Source organism: Kryptolebias marmoratus, linkage group LG23 (assembly GCF_001649575.2).
Source record: "Kryptolebias marmoratus isolate JLee-2015 linkage group LG23, ASM164957v2, whole genome shotgun sequence".
In the NCBI taxonomy this organism is placed as follows: Eukaryota; Metazoa; Chordata; class Actinopteri; order Cyprinodontiformes; family Rivulidae; genus Kryptolebias; species Kryptolebias marmoratus.
Genome location: NC_051452.1, coordinates 11,915,024 through 11,935,821, shown reverse-complemented (window position 1 = coordinate 11,935,821; position 20,798 = coordinate 11,915,024). Strand labels below are relative to the sequence as shown.

At 38.5% G+C, this 20,798-nt stretch overlaps 3 protein-coding genes across 5 annotated transcripts in view; 1 reads left to right on the top strand and 2 right to left on the bottom strand.

Annotated features, from left to right (window-relative positions):
• The window catches only part of dhrsx (dehydrogenase/reductase (SDR family) X-linked), a 14,952-nt gene extending 4,305 nt beyond the window's left edge, over positions 1–10,647 (bottom strand). The window contains exons 1-6 of one of the 2 annotated variants that reach the window (XM_017430039.3): positions 10,476–10,647; positions 6,152–6,259; positions 4,679–4,747; positions 3,967–4,068; positions 1,127–1,334; positions 603–810 (exon numbers count right to left, since the gene is read on the bottom strand). In XM_017430039.3, coding sequence (XP_017285528.1) covers positions 603–810; positions 1,127–1,334; positions 3,967–4,068; positions 4,679–4,747; positions 6,152–6,259; positions 10,476–10,575 — 795 coding nt within the window. In that variant the 5' untranslated portion in view covers positions 10,576–10,647. The remainder of the gene's footprint in view (positions 1–602; positions 811–1,126; positions 1,335–3,966; positions 4,069–4,678; positions 4,748–6,151; positions 6,260–10,475) is intronic. The other variant, XM_017430040.3, reaches the window with a different exon arrangement.
• The window catches only part of LOC108244131 (NLR family CARD domain-containing protein 3), a 1,204,881-nt gene that overhangs the window by 894,626 nt on the left and 289,457 nt on the right, over positions 1–20,798 (top strand). The window lies entirely within an intron of this gene.
• aifm2 (apoptosis inducing factor mitochondria associated 2) overlaps positions 12,295–20,798 on the bottom strand; it is a 10,585-nt gene continuing 2,081 nt past the window's right edge. For both annotated transcript variants that reach the window (XM_025009051.2, XM_017430026.3), the window contains exons 2-9: positions 18,805–18,979; positions 18,302–18,417; positions 15,900–16,019; positions 15,733–15,825; positions 15,444–15,552; positions 15,214–15,366; positions 13,115–13,315; positions 12,295–13,038 (exon numbers count right to left, since the gene is read on the bottom strand). In XM_025009051.2, coding sequence (XP_024864819.1) covers positions 12,887–13,038; positions 13,115–13,315; positions 15,214–15,366; positions 15,444–15,552; positions 15,733–15,825; positions 15,900–16,019; positions 18,302–18,417; positions 18,805–18,979 — 1,119 coding nt within the window. In that variant the 3' untranslated portion in view covers positions 12,295–12,886. The remainder of the gene's footprint in view (positions 13,039–13,114; positions 13,316–15,213; positions 15,367–15,443; positions 15,553–15,732; positions 15,826–15,899; positions 16,020–18,301; positions 18,418–18,804; positions 18,980–20,798) is intronic.

Below are 20,798 nucleotides of genomic sequence, written 5' to 3'. Positions count from 1 at the left end.
CGTAAAGCAGCGTCATGTCACAAAACGGAGGTTCTTCGCAAAATAGTTATTTTTTCTTCTTATTTATCACTTATATAAACTGAATGTATGCAAAGTGACAACACTAATACATTTGTTGTAGCCTACGTTATGAAATATTTACATGAATCATTGATACAATTATGATAGAAACGACAGAAACGATAGAGACGATAGAAGAAAATGTATCACGATAGACACTTTTCTATTTTCTCCAAGATATGTATCGTTATATCGCCCAGCACTAAACCATACCACATTCAAAGTCACTAAAATCGCCTTTCTTCCCCATTCTGATGCAAAACATGACAACTGTGAATGTTCAAACTCTCATGCATCCTCGCTTTGTTTCAAACAGGTTTGGTGGTATCATGTGGTATGGCCAAATTCGCATGCAATTGGTCTGTGGGTTTCCTTGGGTACTTGACCACTACCATAAGGACTGTAAAAGCTGCACCAGTAAACCAGAAAGCGCTCAAGAAGATTTTAAGTGGTCATTTCTGTTTTGGTATTAAGTTTGGGACCGCATGGCACAGGTCAGCCTATTAGTGACCTCTGGACTAGACTATCTCTTTAACACATACCCTGAACAAGATCTTGGCAATGGGTTTCTTGAGCATCTTTGCGAGGCTCCAGAGGTTATCGTACAGCGCTGTGTCCACCATCCCAGGATCCACAGCATTTACGATCACAGGAAATCCTCCAGCTGTCAGCTGTTCCTGAAGGTAGTAGGTGAAGAGGACAAGAGCCAGTTTGCTTTGGGCGTAGGCAGCGTGTGAACTGTAGTAGGTTCTGAAGATAGGAGGAGACATTTTGGTCAGATCTATCTGTACTGTCATTAGGAACAAACAAAATGAACAGAGTTTACAGATATGGATTCATAAAATGAAGATAAGTTAACATGTTTTTCTGCTATTGAACAGTCTTTACCAAACCAAGACACAGAATGTCCCCAAAGATACCATCAGGCTGTTTTCAGTTACCTACTGTATATTTCAGGTTTGTAACTGGACTTCAGTTGAATGTCTTTACAGTCCTTGTAGAACCTGGGATGATTATTGTTTTTACTGTTGTTGTTTTTTTTTGTATGTTTCATTAAGACTCATACCTCCTGTTTAAGTCTTCCATGTCTATAACTCCTGCATAGTGTGTAGCAGAGGACATATTGATGATTCTAGAGCAGTTGCCCTGCCTTCCTGACGTCTTCAGCACATCCAGCAGCAGGTTGGTCAGCAAGAAGTGACCGAGGTAGTTGAGGCAGAAATGGAGCTCAAAGTCATCCTCTGTTCTTTTCTCAGAAACCAGCATCGTTCCAGCTGCGGGAAAAGAACCACAAGTACAAGAGGAGGCTCAATAAATCTTTTTCCCCCTCTGGGGTGTTAAAGTTCTTGTTTTCTTATCATGGACAAAATCATTTTAGGGTCTACTTAATTATATTTACAGCAGCAGCATAACTTGTTTTTCTTTCTATTTTAAAGGTATAGAATTAGACCTTTTGAATTGGGGCTCTGTGGAAAGGTTTTATACAGTTAATATCTTAATTGTTGTAGATAGCTCTTTGAACAACCTCGGTTTGGAGAAACTGATTTTAATTTTGACTAAAATGATGAGCTAAAGGCTACTCTGAGCTGGGCCAAGACCAAAGAGTCAACTGTTATGTCAAGTGTTGCTGTGAAGTTTACATTAGACGGCAGAAATATTCCATCCAAAAGCACTACAGATGGATAAAGCCCTTTCCTATTACAAATAACAAAAGTATTTAAATAAAATAACTTTGCAACATGAAATTGATGGTGATGTAAAGCAGTGGTTCCCAAAGATTTTCTTCTGGGCCCCCCTATGGATTACAATAAAATCCCCCTACGAAAGACAATCATAGCAGTTCAATGTGGGGGATTTCTCTTTAGCACTGCAGCGTCTCTCATGGTTGATACGGTTAATGTTTGACCCACAGAGAAAGCTGCAATGGTGGCAAAAAAGGTTAACGGGAGTGGGTGTGGTTTGCCCGGCTATTTCATGCCATCTTTGGCATCTCAGTTCTTGGTCTTGCTAGAGCTTTGCTTCAAACTAGACAACTCCACCACATATGGTTTGTCTTCATAATGACCTCATATCGGCTGCCTGTTCCCAGGTGTTCGGAGACATTCCAAACTCTTTCATTATGTCCTTGCACACATCTCTATAGCGAAACTTGGGCCTTCCCAGAGGTCTGCAACCAGTGGCAATTTGGCCAAAGAGCAGTTGCTTTGGAATGCAGTGGTCTCTCATGGCCTAGTCATCTCAGCCATTTCTTACTCATCATCGCCACTTAATGTTCAGTATCTTGCGTATGCAGCAATGATGGAAAATATTGAGCCTCTTCTCATGTCTCATATGGCATGTCCATGTTTCAGACGAGTACAGACGGGAGCTTATTACACAACTCTCATATATCCTGATCTTGGTCTTCAGAGTTAGATTGTCATTCCAGGCTTGTGTAAATAACTTTCCGAAAGCTGCTGCCACCATCTTCAGTGACATTAGAGGAAATTGTAAAGCCAAGATAGAAAAATTTCTCTACAACTTATAATTATTTGCCTTCCAACTATAGCACAGTGAAGTTCTCTTGTACTCCTTGGGTAAGGACAACTGTTCTCTTGATGCTAATGGCTAGGGAAAATGGTTGGCATGCTAAGTTTAGCTTATCAAGCATACACAGTAGGGTGGTTGTGTCATGGGTAACGAGCTGCATCATCAGCAAAAAGTAGATTGAGAATGATGACTTCCTTGACCTTCGTTTTAGCTCTGAAGTGTGCAAGGTTGAAGAGAGACCCATCATTGTCAATGTCAATTTATTTATATAGCACATAAAAACAACAGATGTTGACCGAATTGTTGTACAATCCAATGAAATGAAACAAGAGAACAACAATAGGAACAAGAAAAAGTATATTTAAAAGTAACGTTAAAACTAAAAAATAAACTGTCATAAATTCAATAAAAGAAAACTCAAACTCTGTTCAAATCAAACGCCAAAGAATAAAAATGAGTCTTAAGCAAAGATTTAAAAGTCTCAACAGTCTCAGTGGTCCGTACATGAAAAGATAAGCCATTCTAAAGTTTAAGAGCACAGATAGCAAAAGCTTGATCACCTCTGAATTTTAACCTAGAGAAACTGGTTGGTTGATTGAAGTGCTCTTACTGAACTCTTACTGTTCACTCATTGGTCGTAGGTTTGACCAGATGCAAGCATAAAGAGCGAACAGTAGGAATATAAACAACAGCGTTAGCTTACCCTGCAACGTTTATGCCGTCTGTCCCCCAGCTGAAGGTGCTGTAAAGCCTGAAAGCTCCGGCGGATAACAGCTGTCCTACTCTGCGCAACAATCGCAGCATCCAGAGCATTTCTTCCACTGCGCCTCTCTTCCTGAAGTCTCAGGAGAATCCCCATAAGTTTAAAAAACAGCAACAACACAGGGCCAACGTTGTTCATAGCGTTTCCGTTGTTTACACAACTTGCACTAAGTTTCGATAGCAGCAGTGAGATGTAGAACTGTTTGAAGACAAAACGATCAAGTTTAGTCTTGACCCTGCTTGAAGTAGCTGTTAGCAAGTCAGTCCTGTCAGAATTAAACTCTGTTTATGTAAACTGAGGTCATTTCAAGAGCTATGACTGAATATGAAGTGTATTTACTAAAATTCTCCATTCCCCATTGTTGTTTCTGCCTTTACAACAAATATCAAGAGTCTTCTATAATCTGGAGAGCTAATTAGCTTTTGTTCTGTGCAAATGTGTTTTATGACAGAAATGCCAAATCTAGAAAGAAAACATTGTTAATTGTACAATTAAGTTTGAAAAATGAAACAATAAAAAAAACTTGGTATTTCAGTATTTGATTTTGTATTTTTAAAATAAAGATTTACATTTTTCAGTCTTTGTTTCTGACAGACCATTTGTGTTCATCCTACCATTGTTAATCAGGACATGGAGAGGCAGACGTCTGCCTCTGAACGTCTGTACAAACTGCCTCACTGATGTCAGTGACGTCAGGTCCATGAAGACAAACTCAACTTTAAGCGGAAAAACAAACATGTTAGCACTCAGATAGATAGATGACAGAATAATGCTGTAAATGGTTAAAGCTGAAGAAAATATAAAACCCCAAATCCAAAAATCGTTGGGGTGTTGTGTAAAATGTAAGTAAAAACTAAATTAAATGATTTGTAAATCTCATAAACCTGTATTTTATTCACAATGGACATTGTACAAAAGAAATTCTACTATTTTCAGGGAAAAATAAGGTAATAACATTGTTTATGTCTGTACTAAACACATGTTTCTATATTTAATCATAATGAGATTTAAATATTAAAGCAATAGATTTTAACTTTTCGTTTTTGCTGCTGTGCAAAACTGATCTCAAAATATTCAGGTAAAGTTTCTGAGACAATGCTCTTTCACAAAACACCCCAAGCCAGGCTATAGAGGCTTTCCATGCCTTCTTTGGTTACATGAAGCTTGCTTCATTTCTGAAAGCATCCCATACAGACGTGAGTCTGTATGGGATGTGCCCGGCTCAATCAGTGATTTATGAACAGCCAGAGGCGGCTTAAAGACAGTCAGTTCTTTGCAGCCGTTTTGCGGAGCTGTTTTACAAAAAAAAGCCTACAGATTTGTTACCTTTTCCTTGGCTGCACTCTTCATTTATCCTCCTGACAGCTGCAGAGCCTTCTTCTCTTTCATTCCCAGCTGGAGATGACGGAGATCATAGAGAGGCTTAGTGGGCTGATGTTCAGCTGGCAATCCACTCAAATGTAACTCAGTTGCCTTCACTGACTCATTACATTCATCTTCAGCTTTCAAATTTAAAACTTTATTTGAGACTTAATTACAACTATTTGACAGTCTGTGAGTAGTACTCCAGTCAATTGCAAGTGATCCTGAATCCGAATTTGCCATTATAGCTTTATTTGGAAAGGATTACAAAGACTACGGCCAAAGGAGAACCCCACATTTACTGCTAAATCACATTCATTGTAATGATGTTGATTACAATGAAAAAACACTAAGTGTCCCAGTTTGCAGAAATAGCAAGGCACACATGTGTGTCCCTGCAACCTCTGTTTCATCAGAGAAGTTCAGAGAAGATTCCACCATGTCATGATTAATGCCCACCACAGAAAGGTGGGGAGGAATGGTTTTGTCTTTGTCTGTGTGCACAATATCTCATTAACCACTGGTTGGCTTTCAATGAAATGCTCAGAAAGTAAACACTGACTATGCAGCTACAACTGATTAACTTTTGGAGGTATTGTAATTCAAGGTGGCCACCACATCTAAATGACCTTAAAAACCCAAATATTGGTTTTAACACAGTCAAATTTACAGATATTGAGCTAAAATTTGATGTGATAGTAGCTGAGAGTGGTTCACAACACAGCCTCTTATGATAAATTGCATGAGCTCTTGTGTCGTGTATAAAGTTATTTTGACACAAAAGACCTGTGACAGATTAATCTTCATGTCAGTTTTGCCTGTCTTAGATATTTCAATGGCAAAGTTTAGGTCAACCCATATTTTTCAGCAACCTAAGAAGCAGTTTGACATTGTGGTGATACTTTCTTAACTACATTAATTAGGATTGTACAACCGGCAGCCTTTCAAAGGTGTACCCTATCTTTCATCTGTTCACCTGTGGAGATAGTCAATGGCTCCCTACAACCTTGAACAGCATTAAGCAAGTATAGACAATGGACAAATTGATGAAGGGATTTTTTGAATGAATGTGTGTAGGGGTGGCACAACATTTGGGGGAAAACAATTAAAATGCCCATCTCTAACACACAGAGAAAAAAAACAAAAGCAAAAATCAAAGTAACAATGGACAACAAACTTAGAAATAGGTTCAATCAAAAGTCTGGAATTGTTCACTCACTCAAAATGAACAGATATTTCCAAAGTTTTAACTGGTACTATATGCATTAAAAAAAATAAAATTCAATGTTACACAGTACACTGGTTACATTTTGTCAACTTTTGCTTTCTCTATTTATTGAAACTAGAAAACTGAACAAAAACAAGCAGCAAATATTAAAGTAAAAACTAGGTGAAACTACTGATCGAGTAGAGCCTCATGTCTGGATAAAAGCCTACCTATGATAACATGCATGCCAAGGCTTGCCAGGTGTTTTGCCGTCTCAAAGCCCATTCCTCTGGTCCCACCAGTCACAATGCCAACCCTTCCATTTTGTGTGGGTAACACTGTACAAGAAAAGAGAGAAAATAAGATGTGGTTCAAATCAAGTTATAATTATTTCTTCGATACAAATTCTTTTTGTGTTGGCATCCCAGAATATTCCAGTTTGTGGACATAAAGGGAGGAAAATATGCCAAAACTTTATTTTCTTTGCAATAATTCATCTATTGGTTATGATGGTTCACACAAGGGCACATAGGTCCAGTCAGTTCAAGTCAGTATCTACAGTGTATCTTGTAACTGAGAATAAGGATAGAAACACTTACTGTAAACCTCAAAACAACAGTTAACCTGAGAAACTAGAATTTGTGCTCTTAACTTATAAGCCAGCTGATCTCATAGACTGAAAATAAGGATGAACAATGTGTTTACATTGGTATTCAGACCCTTTATTTAGTACTGAGTTGAAACACCTTTAGCAGCAGTTCCAGCCTCAAGTCTTTTTTGGGTTTCATACAACAACTTTTGCTCACCTGGGTTGGGGGATTTTCTGACATTCTTCTTTGCAAATTCACTCAAGCTCAGTCCAGGTAGATTAGTCCATTAGTGGAACCACTAGTCTATCTGAGTTGTTTGACATGGTTTAGGTCAGAGTTTTGGCTAATCCACAACTGGAACATTAACAGAGTTATCTGTAAGCCACTCCTGTGTTGTCTTCTCTGTGAGCTTTGGGTCATTGTCATGTTAGAAGGTGAACCTTTGTCCCAGACTGAGGTCCTGAGCTCTGTGGGACAAGTGTTCACTGAGGATACACCTGTACCCTTCTCCGTTCAGCTTTCCCTCAACCCTGACCAGTTTCCAGTCCCTGCTGCTAAAAACCACCCCCACAGCACAATGCTGCTACCACCATGCTTCACTGTAGAGATGGTGTTTGGTAGGTGATGAGCAGTGCCTTTTTCCTCCAGACATCACATTTATAATTAAGGTTAATTAGTTTAATCTTGGTTTCATCAGACCAGAGAATCTTGTTCCTCACAGTCTAAGAGTCCTTCAAAATGCTTCCAAGTGTTTTGATCCGAGGACAGGCTTCCACCCAGCCTTTCTGTGAAAAGATCAGATCAATAGAGGTTTACAGTTCTGCTTGTCTTTCTGGATCTCCACACGGGATCTCTGAAATTCAGTTAGAGGAACCATTGGGATCTTGATAAATTCTCTCACTAAGGCTCTTCTCCTGTGATTGCTCGGTGTGGCCACAAAAGTCCTGGCTGTGCCAGAGGTCTTCCATTTTAGAATTATGGAGCCCACTGAGCTCTGGAGAACCATGGAATTAAAATTTATACTGAGTCCAGTCTGGGGTGCATGTTTTGTTTCAGCTTCAACCTCTGGGTGTGTGTCAGTCATCAATTAGTCTGTCTTTATTTTTGGTACAGTGGTTAAAGTTCTGGAAAATCCCACTGCCCTGCAGTAAGCAGCCAGCATTCTTTGAAAGATTACAAAATTATAAACCTTAAATCTCCCTGAGCAGAAACAGTTGTCTCTTTGTTTCTCTCTGAAGCGTATTAGTGATTTCTCTGCCAACTGCCACAGACATACACTTAATATGCTTTTAGTTTCTGACCTTAGAATTGCATTTTTTTTTTCTTGGAGAGATGAGAGAATATTTAAACAAAATATTTAATTGTCATGATGAGTGGAGATGACAAAGACGAATCCAGTGCGCAGACTCATTTTAAAGAAAGAAAACTAATTTATCAAACTAAGGAAACAAAAAGCTGACGTGGCCGCAAACAGACAAGAACTAAAATAAAATACATAAACGGAACAGAACTCGGAAGAACAGGAACACGGAGCGAAGCAAACAGCAAACAAACATCAAAGCTAACAACAAACAATGGATCAGCGAGGTATGGGAAGAGTGACCGGGTTTTTATCACTAAGGATAACGAGGTGAGTGGGAACAGGTGGAATGATTACAGAGTTGGGACAGGTGTAGATGGGCGTGGCTGACAGACAAGTGAATGACTTTAGAAGAGTGAAAATGAAACATGAACATGAGACAAAACAAAAAGCAGATCCAACCAAATAACAGAATAGAAACAAAACAAAAACCAAAGAACTAAAATCAAAATAAAACATAAACAAAACCCAGAAAAAAGCCAAATCACCACATTAATTAGATCTCACTTTTGCTTTCAATCACAATTTTCTTTAACTCAACTTTGAAAAAAAGTATTTACAATTGTATTTCACGTATAAAGTGAAGAGAGCCAAAGTGTACCCCAAACTTTACAGTATTTGTTCTGCTTTTTGTTATGATTGTAAAGATGGATGATTGGTGTGCCTTTACTGGGTAAACAACAAAATAACAAGACACACGGTATGTTCTTGAACCAGTCAGTTGCGGTCTTTATTACTCCCACAGCTGCGTCAACACAACCAGGACCGTAGCTACCATTTAGGACACCGAGGTCCGGACTTCAGTATTTTTCTGCTGTGTATATAATAAAAAAATAATCAAAACAACACTTTTGAACGGTGTGGTTCTCTGCGTAGTTCCACCAGTTTACTGTAAGAGGCACTGCAACTATGTGCAGCTGCAGCCAAACTCAATGTCTACGAAGAAGAGTGCAGCTTTGTGTACCTTACTGCTAAAATAAAGACCAGAAAAAATATTCTCCTTCAATCCCACAAAGCTGAAGTTGGTTTCCGATTGCAGCTTCCGATTTGGAAAATGGCTAAAGGGTGATTCCACCTAATTTTTCACACCTTCAGTATCTTTAATCTACTCTAGTTAAAAAACTACAACACCTAGACACTTCAAACCTGAACCAGATTATTCTGCACTGATTGCAGAACATTTAAAACCAAGTGTGTGATCTGTGAAACCTTAATCTAATTTGTGAAACCTCAATAAAGGGCGACTTCAGCACTTCTTTTTTTTTTTTACATCAGGACCACACTAGAACTGGTCCAGCTTCAAAACTACAACACCTCACTGGTGTTTGATAAAAAGGTCAAATTTATGCTAAAATCATGTGTTCTGGATGTGTTTGTGCAGCGTGAACAATCAACATTCATATAAACTAATTCATGTCATTTCAGTGACTCGTCATGGTTGTGCCCTGAGTCCTCTGTTGATCCAGATGATGTTGATCCCCATGAATTTACAAACACACACAAATACATGTCATATACCAATTCAAGTCACTTGTTTTAAATAAATGCTTCTATTTTAATTAAGTTTTGGTCTTCATTGTAACTGATGTGCAGGGGGATAATGAGCAGTTGACCTCAGTATTTTTTAAAGTCTGGCTACGCCCCTGATCACAAGAGCAGCATTTTCTTCAACTCTTCAAAAAACAAGTCTTAAACATACATACAAATGTGGTGTTGACATAAAAAAAACTATTAAAACTATTATTTCTGCTCACTGGTAAAACTCATACTGCAGCCTAAACCAATAGAAAGTTATTTACAGGTTATGTACAACTATACAAGTTATGGTGTGCAATATGTGCTAAAATAATTTCCTATTTAATAAAACCTATTCTTAAATATACAGTCACTATTGACATATAACATGACTATAGCAGTTCATTGCACCAGTGCTGGTTCAAAATAATTTGTCAAACTGAGGTTGTCCAAAGAGTTCTTAACAATTGGTAAGATACCAATTTTTCAGGACTTTTCCACAGAACCCCACTTTAAAATAGCTGGAATATATCTTTAATCTAATATAAATAATAATAATAACTTATTAAACGTTTACTTAAAGAAACAGTCTAAATCAGGGCCACTTTTGTTTTTTACCTATTTATTTTTCACTTTTATGAAAAAAAGCTATAGAAGTAATGTGACATGAATCAACATCATTAGGCATTCTCACTGATGCACTGGCTGTCAAGTTCAGACAATATTTCACAGCCTGCAGTTTTTTATACCACCTGTGGGTAAGCAAGGTGTCGCCAAACTTAGTTCAAAACATTCCCAATTTAGCGTCGCTTATTTTGGTTATTACAGGGAGCAAAATGAAGAAATTCTGTCTGAACTGAGCCTTATTCTCTTACAATATTAATGCCGAAGCGATTAGACCACTCTCCAAAATGATATCCTTTACAGCTATCTGATCCGAATCTATTACACTTTGTTAAAATGTTAAGTCTTAAAATGACACATTTCTCATTCGGAGTCTGACAGGGTAAACATTGATACAGATTTGGAAACTTGTCAGAGCTCAAAGCGAGTAGACATAAAGACACATGAAACGGAGTCTGTCCTGACCTGGCAGCGTAAAAGAGCGGTGAAACATTTGATAAAGAAGAACCTTAAACCCGCACAGATACAGCCTGACGAAAGGTACCAACACCTCCAGCAGCCACATCCTTCCACGCCGACACACCGAGCTGAGAGTCCATGAGTCCGAACCACGAGCCTGTCTGTTTCCGCCCTCAGAGGTACTGCGTCACACGGCGGGGAGAAAGGTCAAGTCAAACACATGATGCTACTTCTTATGATTTCAAAACCACACATTTCACAGTAGGTTGAACTCTGCTATCATAACTTACGGGGGGCATGTCATTGCAGCTACCACCATCAACTTGATTTTCTAAAGCGCAACAGCAAAAACACAGAAGTTGTGTCAGGGAAACTTATTAGTTCTACTTGACCTTAAGTGCCTAATCACATAACTTGTGATGCCTTTGTTTTTAAGGAAATCCCCTTTTTTTAAAGTGATCTGTTTTCACATGATGAACTGAGATGAGGATTATTGCTTGAAGTGGAAAACAAAATGTGGAAAACTACTTTTTGAAAGATGCCACTGCAGCTACCAGCCAAAGTTTTACCATCCATCGGATTTCTTCTAGAAATCTCAATTCTAATTTGGAACTTACTTTTGTAATAACCTACACTGACAAATGCCAAAGTTTTGACGTATAATCTGTAGAAATGTAAATGGAACAAGATCAAAAGAAATGTTGCAGCCAGTAGCTCAATATGGTCACCATAGAAACCACTCACCTGTATCTGTCACTTCTTGATAGCATCATTAATAAGGCAGGCAGACAGAAATTAAGTCTCAAACAGTCACTATATGGAAGTCAGGACCCAGAATTTTTTCGAGCAGACTGTGAGGGCCATCTTTGAAGCTAAAACGCACAATTTAATAATAATAATAATAATGTTTGCAAAGACTCACAGCTTTCAGACCTGATGTTGAGAAGAAAAATATAAGTCTTCCAAATAATCAAACGTGTATTTTAGCTTTAGGTTTTTATACACAGTATTTTTTAATTAGCATAGATGAGGCATTTTATAGATGTGGAGAGACTGTCAGCTATTCTCTTTTTAGACTTTTCTCATTATAGGTTCTGTCACTTCTATTTGTCTCTATCCATTTAAAATGCTGTTTTTTTTTTGTGTAACTAAAATATTTTCCCCTTGTTTGTATCTGTGTATGAAAGTTTGTTGGAGATCTTGCCAGAGTCACTGTGCACAGAAGTTAAATGAGAAAAAAAAAATCAAGATCATCTGAATAATCATGTTAAAAAGTATCCCAAATATAAAACAAGAGAATTAAAAACAAATTAATAAAATGTTGATAGAGATTCATGTTGGTGTTTGACACCATTAATGCACTAATTCAAGCATTGCAAGCAGCAATTATTATCATTATTGATAAAACAGAATTCTGTCTTCACTTGGTTACCAGTCAAACACGACTCAGTGGCACATAAATAGCCTCAATAATGAGGTACGTCGAGATGCTGCATTAGGTTGTGTTTTGTTCATTATAAATAAGCTCAGTTTAACTAAGTCATGCTAAAAAAAATCATGAACTGTAAGCAGCACAAGTCTTGCTGTCGACAGTGTTTTATGTAGGAGATATGAAAGGTTAAAAAGACCCTTTATTTCAGGTTTTAAAGAGAAAACCCTGAGCTCAGACACAATGGAAGTCTATGAAAGTCCGGGTGTGTGCACTCTGCATAAGACAACGCTAAAAACCTTTAAAGTGTTCTGTCAGAGATCTGATGCTACACGCAAAAAAGGCATAGAACTTTTTAAAAGTAATCTTGACTTTCAACAAAAACACATCTACAAATGGGATAGAGAGTTTTTATTTAAAAAGAAAAAGTAGATATCATCTTAAAAGAAAACTGGAGAAAAATCATCAGCACTTGTGTATTTTTTGGTGGTGAGACAGTGGAACATGTAGGCTGCATCCAGAAACTCCTGAATGCTCAGATGAACAAAGCACAAGATTTGTTCCTGTCTTCTGACGATCTCTGTACAAACTCCTAAATACACTGAGGCCTCCATCACATCAGGACCACACTGTTCCAGGCCGTCTTGGTAGAACATGTCTTCTCTCTCCTGATGTTCAAATACCAGCCTCTCCAGCTTCAAAAGAATTTCCCTGTTAGCTCCTGTTGGCTCTTCTCATGTTCGTCTTGATACTTGTTCTTCTTGTCTAAACCAGCAGGAAGAATTTATTTGAAATTCTGCTGTAAGACTAGTTTATGATTTTTATATTTAATATGTTTATAATCTTCTAAAACTATTGAAATTACTATTGTCTTTATTAAAAGAAGTTGTAACATGATTTAAAAAAAAAAAAACAATTGGCAAATAACAGTGACCGTATCAGCTTCATCAACACCGCCCCTCCACAGGAACAGTAAAACAGGCACTTGTCAGGGTTGTTTCTGCTGCATTTCTTTCCAACTCTTCCACAGCAGCAGGTCACGGCTCTTCCCAAAAGCAACAAGCCAACGAGGCAAGCGGAATCCATTAAACTGACCCACGCCGTCATCTCGGCCCATCGCCAGCAACATAGAGACGTAACCTAGCAACCAGGAGATACATCAGTCAGCAACACAGACAAGTAACCAGCAATCTGGTAAACACAGGTGCTTGCGTACCTGTGCTATACGACGTGAGCCCCTTCCCGCTCAGACTGTTGATAATGTTGGTAACAGCGACAGCAGCATGGAGGCTGGCGTAGTACGCCAACTTTGGTTCTTTGATGTCGGCGCAGTCGCCTACGGCGTAGATATTGGAGAAACCCTCAACCTGCAGGTGATTGCTCACCTTCAGAGCGCCACTGTCTGCCATACTGTCAGCTGCCAGCAAAATAACATCACTGATCAATTAATGACCAGCCATTAATCAGTTTCTGATCTGACTGCTAATTCTAAACCTTTAGGGTTACTATACAATAATGGGAAAAAGAGAGTCCACCCTGTTTAGTCTAGGGTTTTACACACCAGGACATAAAAATTATTTGGACATTACAGGTTTTAAAACCATTCCAATCTAACCTCAAGTGGAAAAAAAGACAACAGATTCCATCGTGACAATATTATTAAACAGAAACAAAAAATGGGGAAAACTGTGTGTGAAAAACCAATCATCCAAAATTCTGGAGTTTGTAGGACCTCCTTTAGCAGCAGTAACTCTCAGTAGCGGTTTTCTGTAGGACCTCATCAGTTTCTCACATGGTTGTGGAGTAATTTTGGCCCACTCCTCATTATAACATTGCTTCAGTTCATTGAGGTTTGCAGACATTAGTTTCTGCTCAGCTCTTTGAAGGTCCCACCACAGCATTTCAGTCAGGTTGAGGTTCTGGACTTTGACTAGGCTATTGCAGCACCTTTTTGAGCTGTTGTGTTATAGATTAACTGCTGTGTTTGGGATCATTGTTCTGTTTGGTTAAAGCTTCAGCTGTCAGACAGATGGTCTCACATTTGACTCTAGAATCTGTTGGTCTACAGAAGAGTTCATGGTCGACTCAATAACTGCATGGAGCTTAAAACAACCCCAATTCATAAAGCCCTCCACCAGTGTCCTTGACAGTTGGTGTGAGGTATTTGTACTGATATTGTGTTTATTTTTTGTAAACATGGTGCTGACCATCTAGATTAGATTTCAATAATTTTACAACCCAGTAATGACCTGTTCTTTGTAAAACCTTAAATTTTTAAAAAGGGTGGACTTTCAATGTGACTGTATTTTTAATATAGGTGCAATATATTCTTAAGATAAATTTATATAAACTTATGAATAATTATTAAGAATACCTTTTTTTCTCAGCACATTTGTTTTTAACCTTTATTTTGAGGTAACATAATTTATGATCAACAGACAGATATAACCTCAAGACAGAATCTTAAAAGAACAGTTTTATTCAAATCAGACATTAAACTCCTAACATGTTTAATATGTTTGCCTAAAAACACAAGCAAGGTAGGTTATTTTTTCTCTACAAGCAGCATCTGCTTCAGTAAGCCTACACTGTGAGCCTGTGTGTATTTATGCACTGATTGCATGAGTTGGAGAAAATAAACAAATTGTAGGTTATTAAATAGTGAGCTGCAGGTGCACCCTGGGACATCTAAAGGCATCACAGACCTGATCTGGATGTGATAAAATGCCACTTGTCCAGCAGTGTGAAGCACTCAGCCTGTGCCAATGTGACCCGCTCCAGGTACAGTGGCAGGGGAACAGTTTGATACCTGGCAAGCTGTATCACAGGTATCATAAGGACAGCTCAGGAATGAACTCTCCATTGAAGGTGAAGGGAAATTCTGCACCGATGTTGAACAATTAAAGAAGGGTTTTCATAAACAAATACACATTTAGGCTTCCATACATTTTGGAAACTCCTTAAAGGAATGCCATTAAAATTTTGGAACTGAGTAATGCAATGCTGGCTTACAAGTGAGAAACAAATTTTAAGGCTGATATATATTTGTTCCAATTATTTTTAGAAGAAGCACCAACAAGCTGATTAGAACTGAAAATAAACAATAACACCACAATGACTTGTGGGAAAAATGTGAGGATTTAGTGGGGAAAAGGAAGCTTTTGATAAATGGAAGTCCAATGTAGCCACCTAGTAGTAATCTTTGGTATTACACCACTCATTCAGTGAAAAGCACTGCCCTCATGTGGTCAAAGAGTGAAACTACAGCTGTAAAGTTGGTTTCAAGCAGAGGGAGGTGGAGGTGTTTGGACTCACAGAGGCTGGAAGCATAGGCTGCAGAGTTGATCTTCAGTCCAGTGCAACAGATTATCAGATCTGTGGTCAGCGTTTCTCCTTTATCTGTTTTGACCACTGTGTTCTTCTGGGTCACATTCAGCTGCAACTCCGACAGGTTACACACTTTCTGTCCTAAAACACGGAGCAGCAGCAGTTTTATAAAACCCTGACACAATCACCTGACCACAAGTACCAGCAGGTCTTCATACCCAGCAGCAGCTCCACTCCTTTCTCCAGCAGAACCTGTTTGGCCTGCTGTCTGACGCTGGGCAGCAGCTCTGTGTCGGCCAGTGCAATTCTGGAGTGGATCAGAACCACCTGGATAGAAGAAAAACAAACCAAAAAAAAACAAAGAGCAACTCACTACAGAAACATGGAGCTGAAGGTTCTCTGTGAGGAGAAACATCAGGTGAGTTTCTCTGCAGGAATCATTCAGCAGCAGGAGTCAAAGGTCAGACAGTGATACACAGATCTGAGCTGAGGTCAGTTTGTTGTCACCTTCTTGTCTGGATACTCTGTCTTGATCTCAGCAGCCATCTCCACACCAGTCGCACCACCTCCAACCACCAACACAGAGTCTGCAGCCTGGAACTACACACACAATTCATTTCCTGCAGCCTATCTGATTTCATGTCCTCACAGCATGACTAAGACACCTATCATACTTGTGTGATCAAGTCCTGGTAGGCCTGGATGGCGGTCTCATACGACGCCTCTATGTTGAACCTCCCAGGGAACGGCCCATCTGACCCAGTGCACAGGATGAGATGAGAGTAATAGATTTCCTGCAGAACAAAGAAGGCAATGTCACACATCAACGAAACTCTGAGTTTTTAATAAGCAGCAGCTTCAGGCTCCAGGAAGTTTGAGACCAGCAGGTGGCAGCAGAACCACTTCATTCACCCACTTCCTGATCCAGAACCATCCAGATCCAAAAGAATCATGCGGATCTGTCAATCCTTTGAACCAGGAAGGGATGAAATGTGATGACTCTGTTCAAGTTTCTGATTTTGTCTGCAGATTAGATTCTTTGGGTTGGTTCTAACCCAATCACCTGGAGTTTCATTAAAAGGTTTTGTGGCCCCATGACTTGGAATTTAAATGGATTTTCTTTTGTGGGTTGTAAATAATAAACTTGCACACAAAACTTAAAATTTATGAAGTTAAGTTCTGACAAAAGTCTGGACATTGTATAAAATGTAAATAAAATAGAACACAGTGATTTGCAAATTTCTTAAACCAATATTTTATCCACAATGGAACACAGTAAATATATTAAATGTTTAAATTAAACTAGGAAATGGTACCAATTTTAAAATAATGTAATTTTTAATTTGATGGCAGCAACACATCGTAAAAAAGTTGGAACAGGAGCAAGAAAAGGCTGTAAGAGTCAGTGGGATGAATAGGAAACAGCTGGAGGAGATTGTATAACTAATTAGGTTTATTGGCAACTGGTCAGTAAGAGGACTGGGTATAAAAAGAGCATTTTAGAGAGGCTGAATCTATCAAAAGTAAAGATGGGCAGAGGTTCACCAGTCTGCAAAAACCTGTGTCTAAAAATAGCAGAACAATTTCAGAATAATGTTCCTTAACAGAAAACTGGGAAAACTTTAAATATCCCCATCATCTGAAGTTCATAATATCATTAAAATATTTCAAGAAAAATGCAGAAATGTCTGAGGTCAAAGGTCATGACTGAAAGTCAATATTGGATGTTGGTGATCTTGTATTAAAAACAGATCTGATTCTGTTCTGGACATCACTGCGTGGACTCAGGAACACTTCCACAGATCATCGTCTGTAAACACAGTTCATTGTACCATCCAACAATGCTGCTTAAAGCTCTATCAGGCAAAGAAGTCAGATGTGAACACCATCCAAAAACTTTCTCTGACCCAAAGCTTATTTCAAATAGAGTCAAAGTGGGAAACTGTTCTGTGGTCAGACAAATCAAAATTGAAATTCCAAATGCTATGTCCTCCATACTAAAGAGGAGAGGGACCATCCAGCCCAGGGGTGGGCAATCCTGGTCGTTGAGGGTCACTATCCGACATGTTTTACGTATTTCCCTGCTCCAACACACCTGATTAAGTGGTTAAATTACCTCTTCATGTTATGCAGAAGCCTGTTAATCACCCATTAATTCAATCAGGTGTGTCAGAGCAGAGAAACAAGTAAAACATGCAAGACAGTGGCCTTCGAGGACCAGGATTGCCCATCCCTGATCCAGCCTGTTATCAATGCTCAGTTTAAAAGCCAGCCTCTCTGATGGCATGGGGGTGCATTAGTGCCTATGGCATGGGCAGCTTATACATTTGGAAAGGTACCATCAATGCAGAAAAGTATATATAGGTTTTAGGACAACAATTGACAATGTCATTTTCAAAGAAGGCCTTGCATATTTCAGCAGGACAATGCTAAACCACAAACTGTATTCATTACAGAAGCATAGCTTCATAGTAGAAGAGTCTGGTTTCTGAACTGTCCTGCCTGCAGTCCAGACCTCTCACCAACTGAAAACATTTGGTGCATCATGAAACAAAAACTCCAGAAAATAAGACCTAGGACTGTTGAACTGCTAGAATCTTCCATGAGACAAGAATGGGACAACACTTCCTCCAAAAACTCCAGAAACTGGTCTCCTCAGTTCCCAGACTTTCACAGAAAAAGAAGAGGAGATGATTCACAGTGGGAAACATGGCTCTGTACCAAAATCTTTGAGCAGTGTTGCTGGCATCAAATTCAAAATTCAATTTTTTAATTTCCTTTTTTAAATTGTTTTACAAAAATCTTACAATTTCTTAGTTAATCATCTGATATGTTTACTATGTTCCATTAGTAAATCATTACATTGTTTGTTTGTTTTTTTAATTTGTATTTGAATAGAGACTTTTCTGCAGAACCAGTAAAGTCTAGGACTGGTTAAATAAATAAAGACTGGAAGCAGCAGGAAACATGTTGAGCTAAAACTGACATCTACTTGGGATTCTGCAAAAGAAAAATGTTGGAACACTCCTTTACTCCCCCACCAGAGGGGCATGCTCTTCTGTGTCTTCGACCTCACCTTCCCTCCCTGCAGGATCACCAACTGTCTGTGAGTGTCGACTTGCTCCACTCGGCCCTGAACAAAACTGTGTCCAAACGTCTCAGCGTATGGGATAAAGGTCCTCTGAACAAAGCCTGCAGACAGGACAAAGGGTCAAAGGTCAGACTGTATGAGTGCTGTTCTTACTGATGACATTCATCTGTGTTGAAGTTCATAGCTATCAACACACCAAATTTTAGCAATATCTGCAAAATTGGTTGAAATATAGTTATTATTGTGTTTGCCAAAGTCAGTTAGCTGTGGCAGCCTTCTTGAATTAGGTTGACTATTGGAGATGTGCAGGCTAGATTACTTACTGAGTTTCATTAAAATTATCTCCATTTCATGAGATAATTTACTTACAGTAAGAAAAATTAACACACACAAACAAACACCCACACAAACAAGCATTTACATTAACACCTGGCTTTCATGGTAGCGGGCAATAAAAATTAAATGAGTACTGGTAAAAGGCTTCGTACCTGGCTGTAGAGATGCTCTGAGCGCCGCCACATTGTGATGAAAAGCATCTCTCATGTCAATCAGTGTGAAGTCGATTCCTTGAGATTTTAGCTGCTGAGCCGCTGCGATACCTCCAAATCCTCCACCCACCACCACCACATGCACCCCGTCTGGAATGGACACCTGACCCCCCATCTGTGCATACACACACACAGTTTAACAGAACCAAAAACAATGGAATATTACGGACCTGCAGCTGCTTTCTGTTTTTATTCTGATCATGTTCTATTTTTATTTCTTACATTGAATACATTTTTAACTACATCTTATTGCTTGTTTAGCTTTTCTAAAATTTTTAATGAAAATCCAGAGAAGAAAATCATACTTAAAATGAATTCTGTTTTTTAAAAAAATATTATTTTTTTCTAAATTGCACATTTTATGCTTTTTGATTACTTCTATAAATTATATATTTTTATTGCTATTATTACCATTATTGCAGTGGCTCCCAAAGTTGGGGTAGGGACCCCGGAGTAGGTTATAAAACACCAAGTAGAGGTCCTAAAATAATCCCCAATTATCAACTTACATTTAAGAATGACTGTTTATGACTTTTTTTACCATAATTCTTACAAATGAATAAACAATGAACACAAATAGTAGTTGACAATAATGAAAATGGTACTGGTCCTGTCTGCATAATTAATATTTGTATATCTAAACTACAACAGACTGGGTCACCAGTTTATTGCATGAGAAGTGATAAGACAAAAATTGTGATTGAAATGAAAGAATGAGGGGTGAATGGTTTTAAGGGTATATACTAGTGCTGGGTGATATGGAAAAAATCCTATATCACGATATGGATAATTTTATATCACGATAACGATATATATCACAATATACCCCAATTACGTATGTTGTCAGTTATTCTCTGAAAAATATGAAAAAAATAATCTAATTTCTTACCTTTTTCAAGCTTTATTTCGAAGTGACATTTAACTGAACTTTCACAAACAAGATCTGCTGGATTTTAGTGCAGCAATATATATGTACCTGTTATCAAATGACAACAGACTCCATTATCTTCGGCCGGCTATAGTTTCACTTTTCGCAACTTTCCCCGGCTCTTTTACAACTTGTTTGACCTTGCACTTTTTGGATTGTTAAATATTCTTTTACGTGGTTCTTCTTTAAGTGATAGAAGAAGTTTGTTGTGTTGGCGTCAGATGAGAAAACAGTCTAATAGCAGAGTTAGCATTAGCATTAGCATATTACCTTTTTCTGCTCCGTGTCGGACTTCTTGAACCAAATCACAGACGTCCCCCGCTCGTTTTGGTAAAAGTCTTTCTTCTTGGGCTGCCTGCTAGCTGTCTCTACTTGTTGCGACCCCGAGTTTGATACTTCATGCTAGGGCTGGGCGATATGGCCTAAAAAAAATCTCGATTTTTTTCATCCCAAATTCAATTTTTGATTTTAATCGATTTTCATCCTTCCTTTGCTTTCTTAAACAGAAATAACAAATTACAGAAAATATTTTCAAAACATTTCATTTGAATCATCCCTTCTGGGACTTGACCTTAACTCAAAGCGCAACTAAAAGCTATAAAACATGCTTCTTGCTTGTAAAACAAGATGCCAGGTCCGTCCCGCCATTGTAAACAATAAAAATATAAATAAAATATTTGCAGTTTCAAATAAACACAATAAGCTAATTTGAAAATTAGTGTAAACAAAATTCAGTCTGTTTAAAACATACATTAAAGCAAAGTCAGTAAGTACATTCTGATATCTTTTCACGTGTGTTGTTGTACAGGTGTGGCAGGGAAACTTCTGTGAAATGTTTGCGGCTAGGTAGCACATACCTGGCATCCAAAGTTTTCAGCAGTTGAATAAAGCCGGGCTTTTCCACTGTATAAATAGGCACCATATCTTTTGCGATATAAAACGTGACGGCGTCTGTGATGGCTTTCCACCGGGCACTCGTCTTGTCGTTGCGAACGCAGTTTGAAAA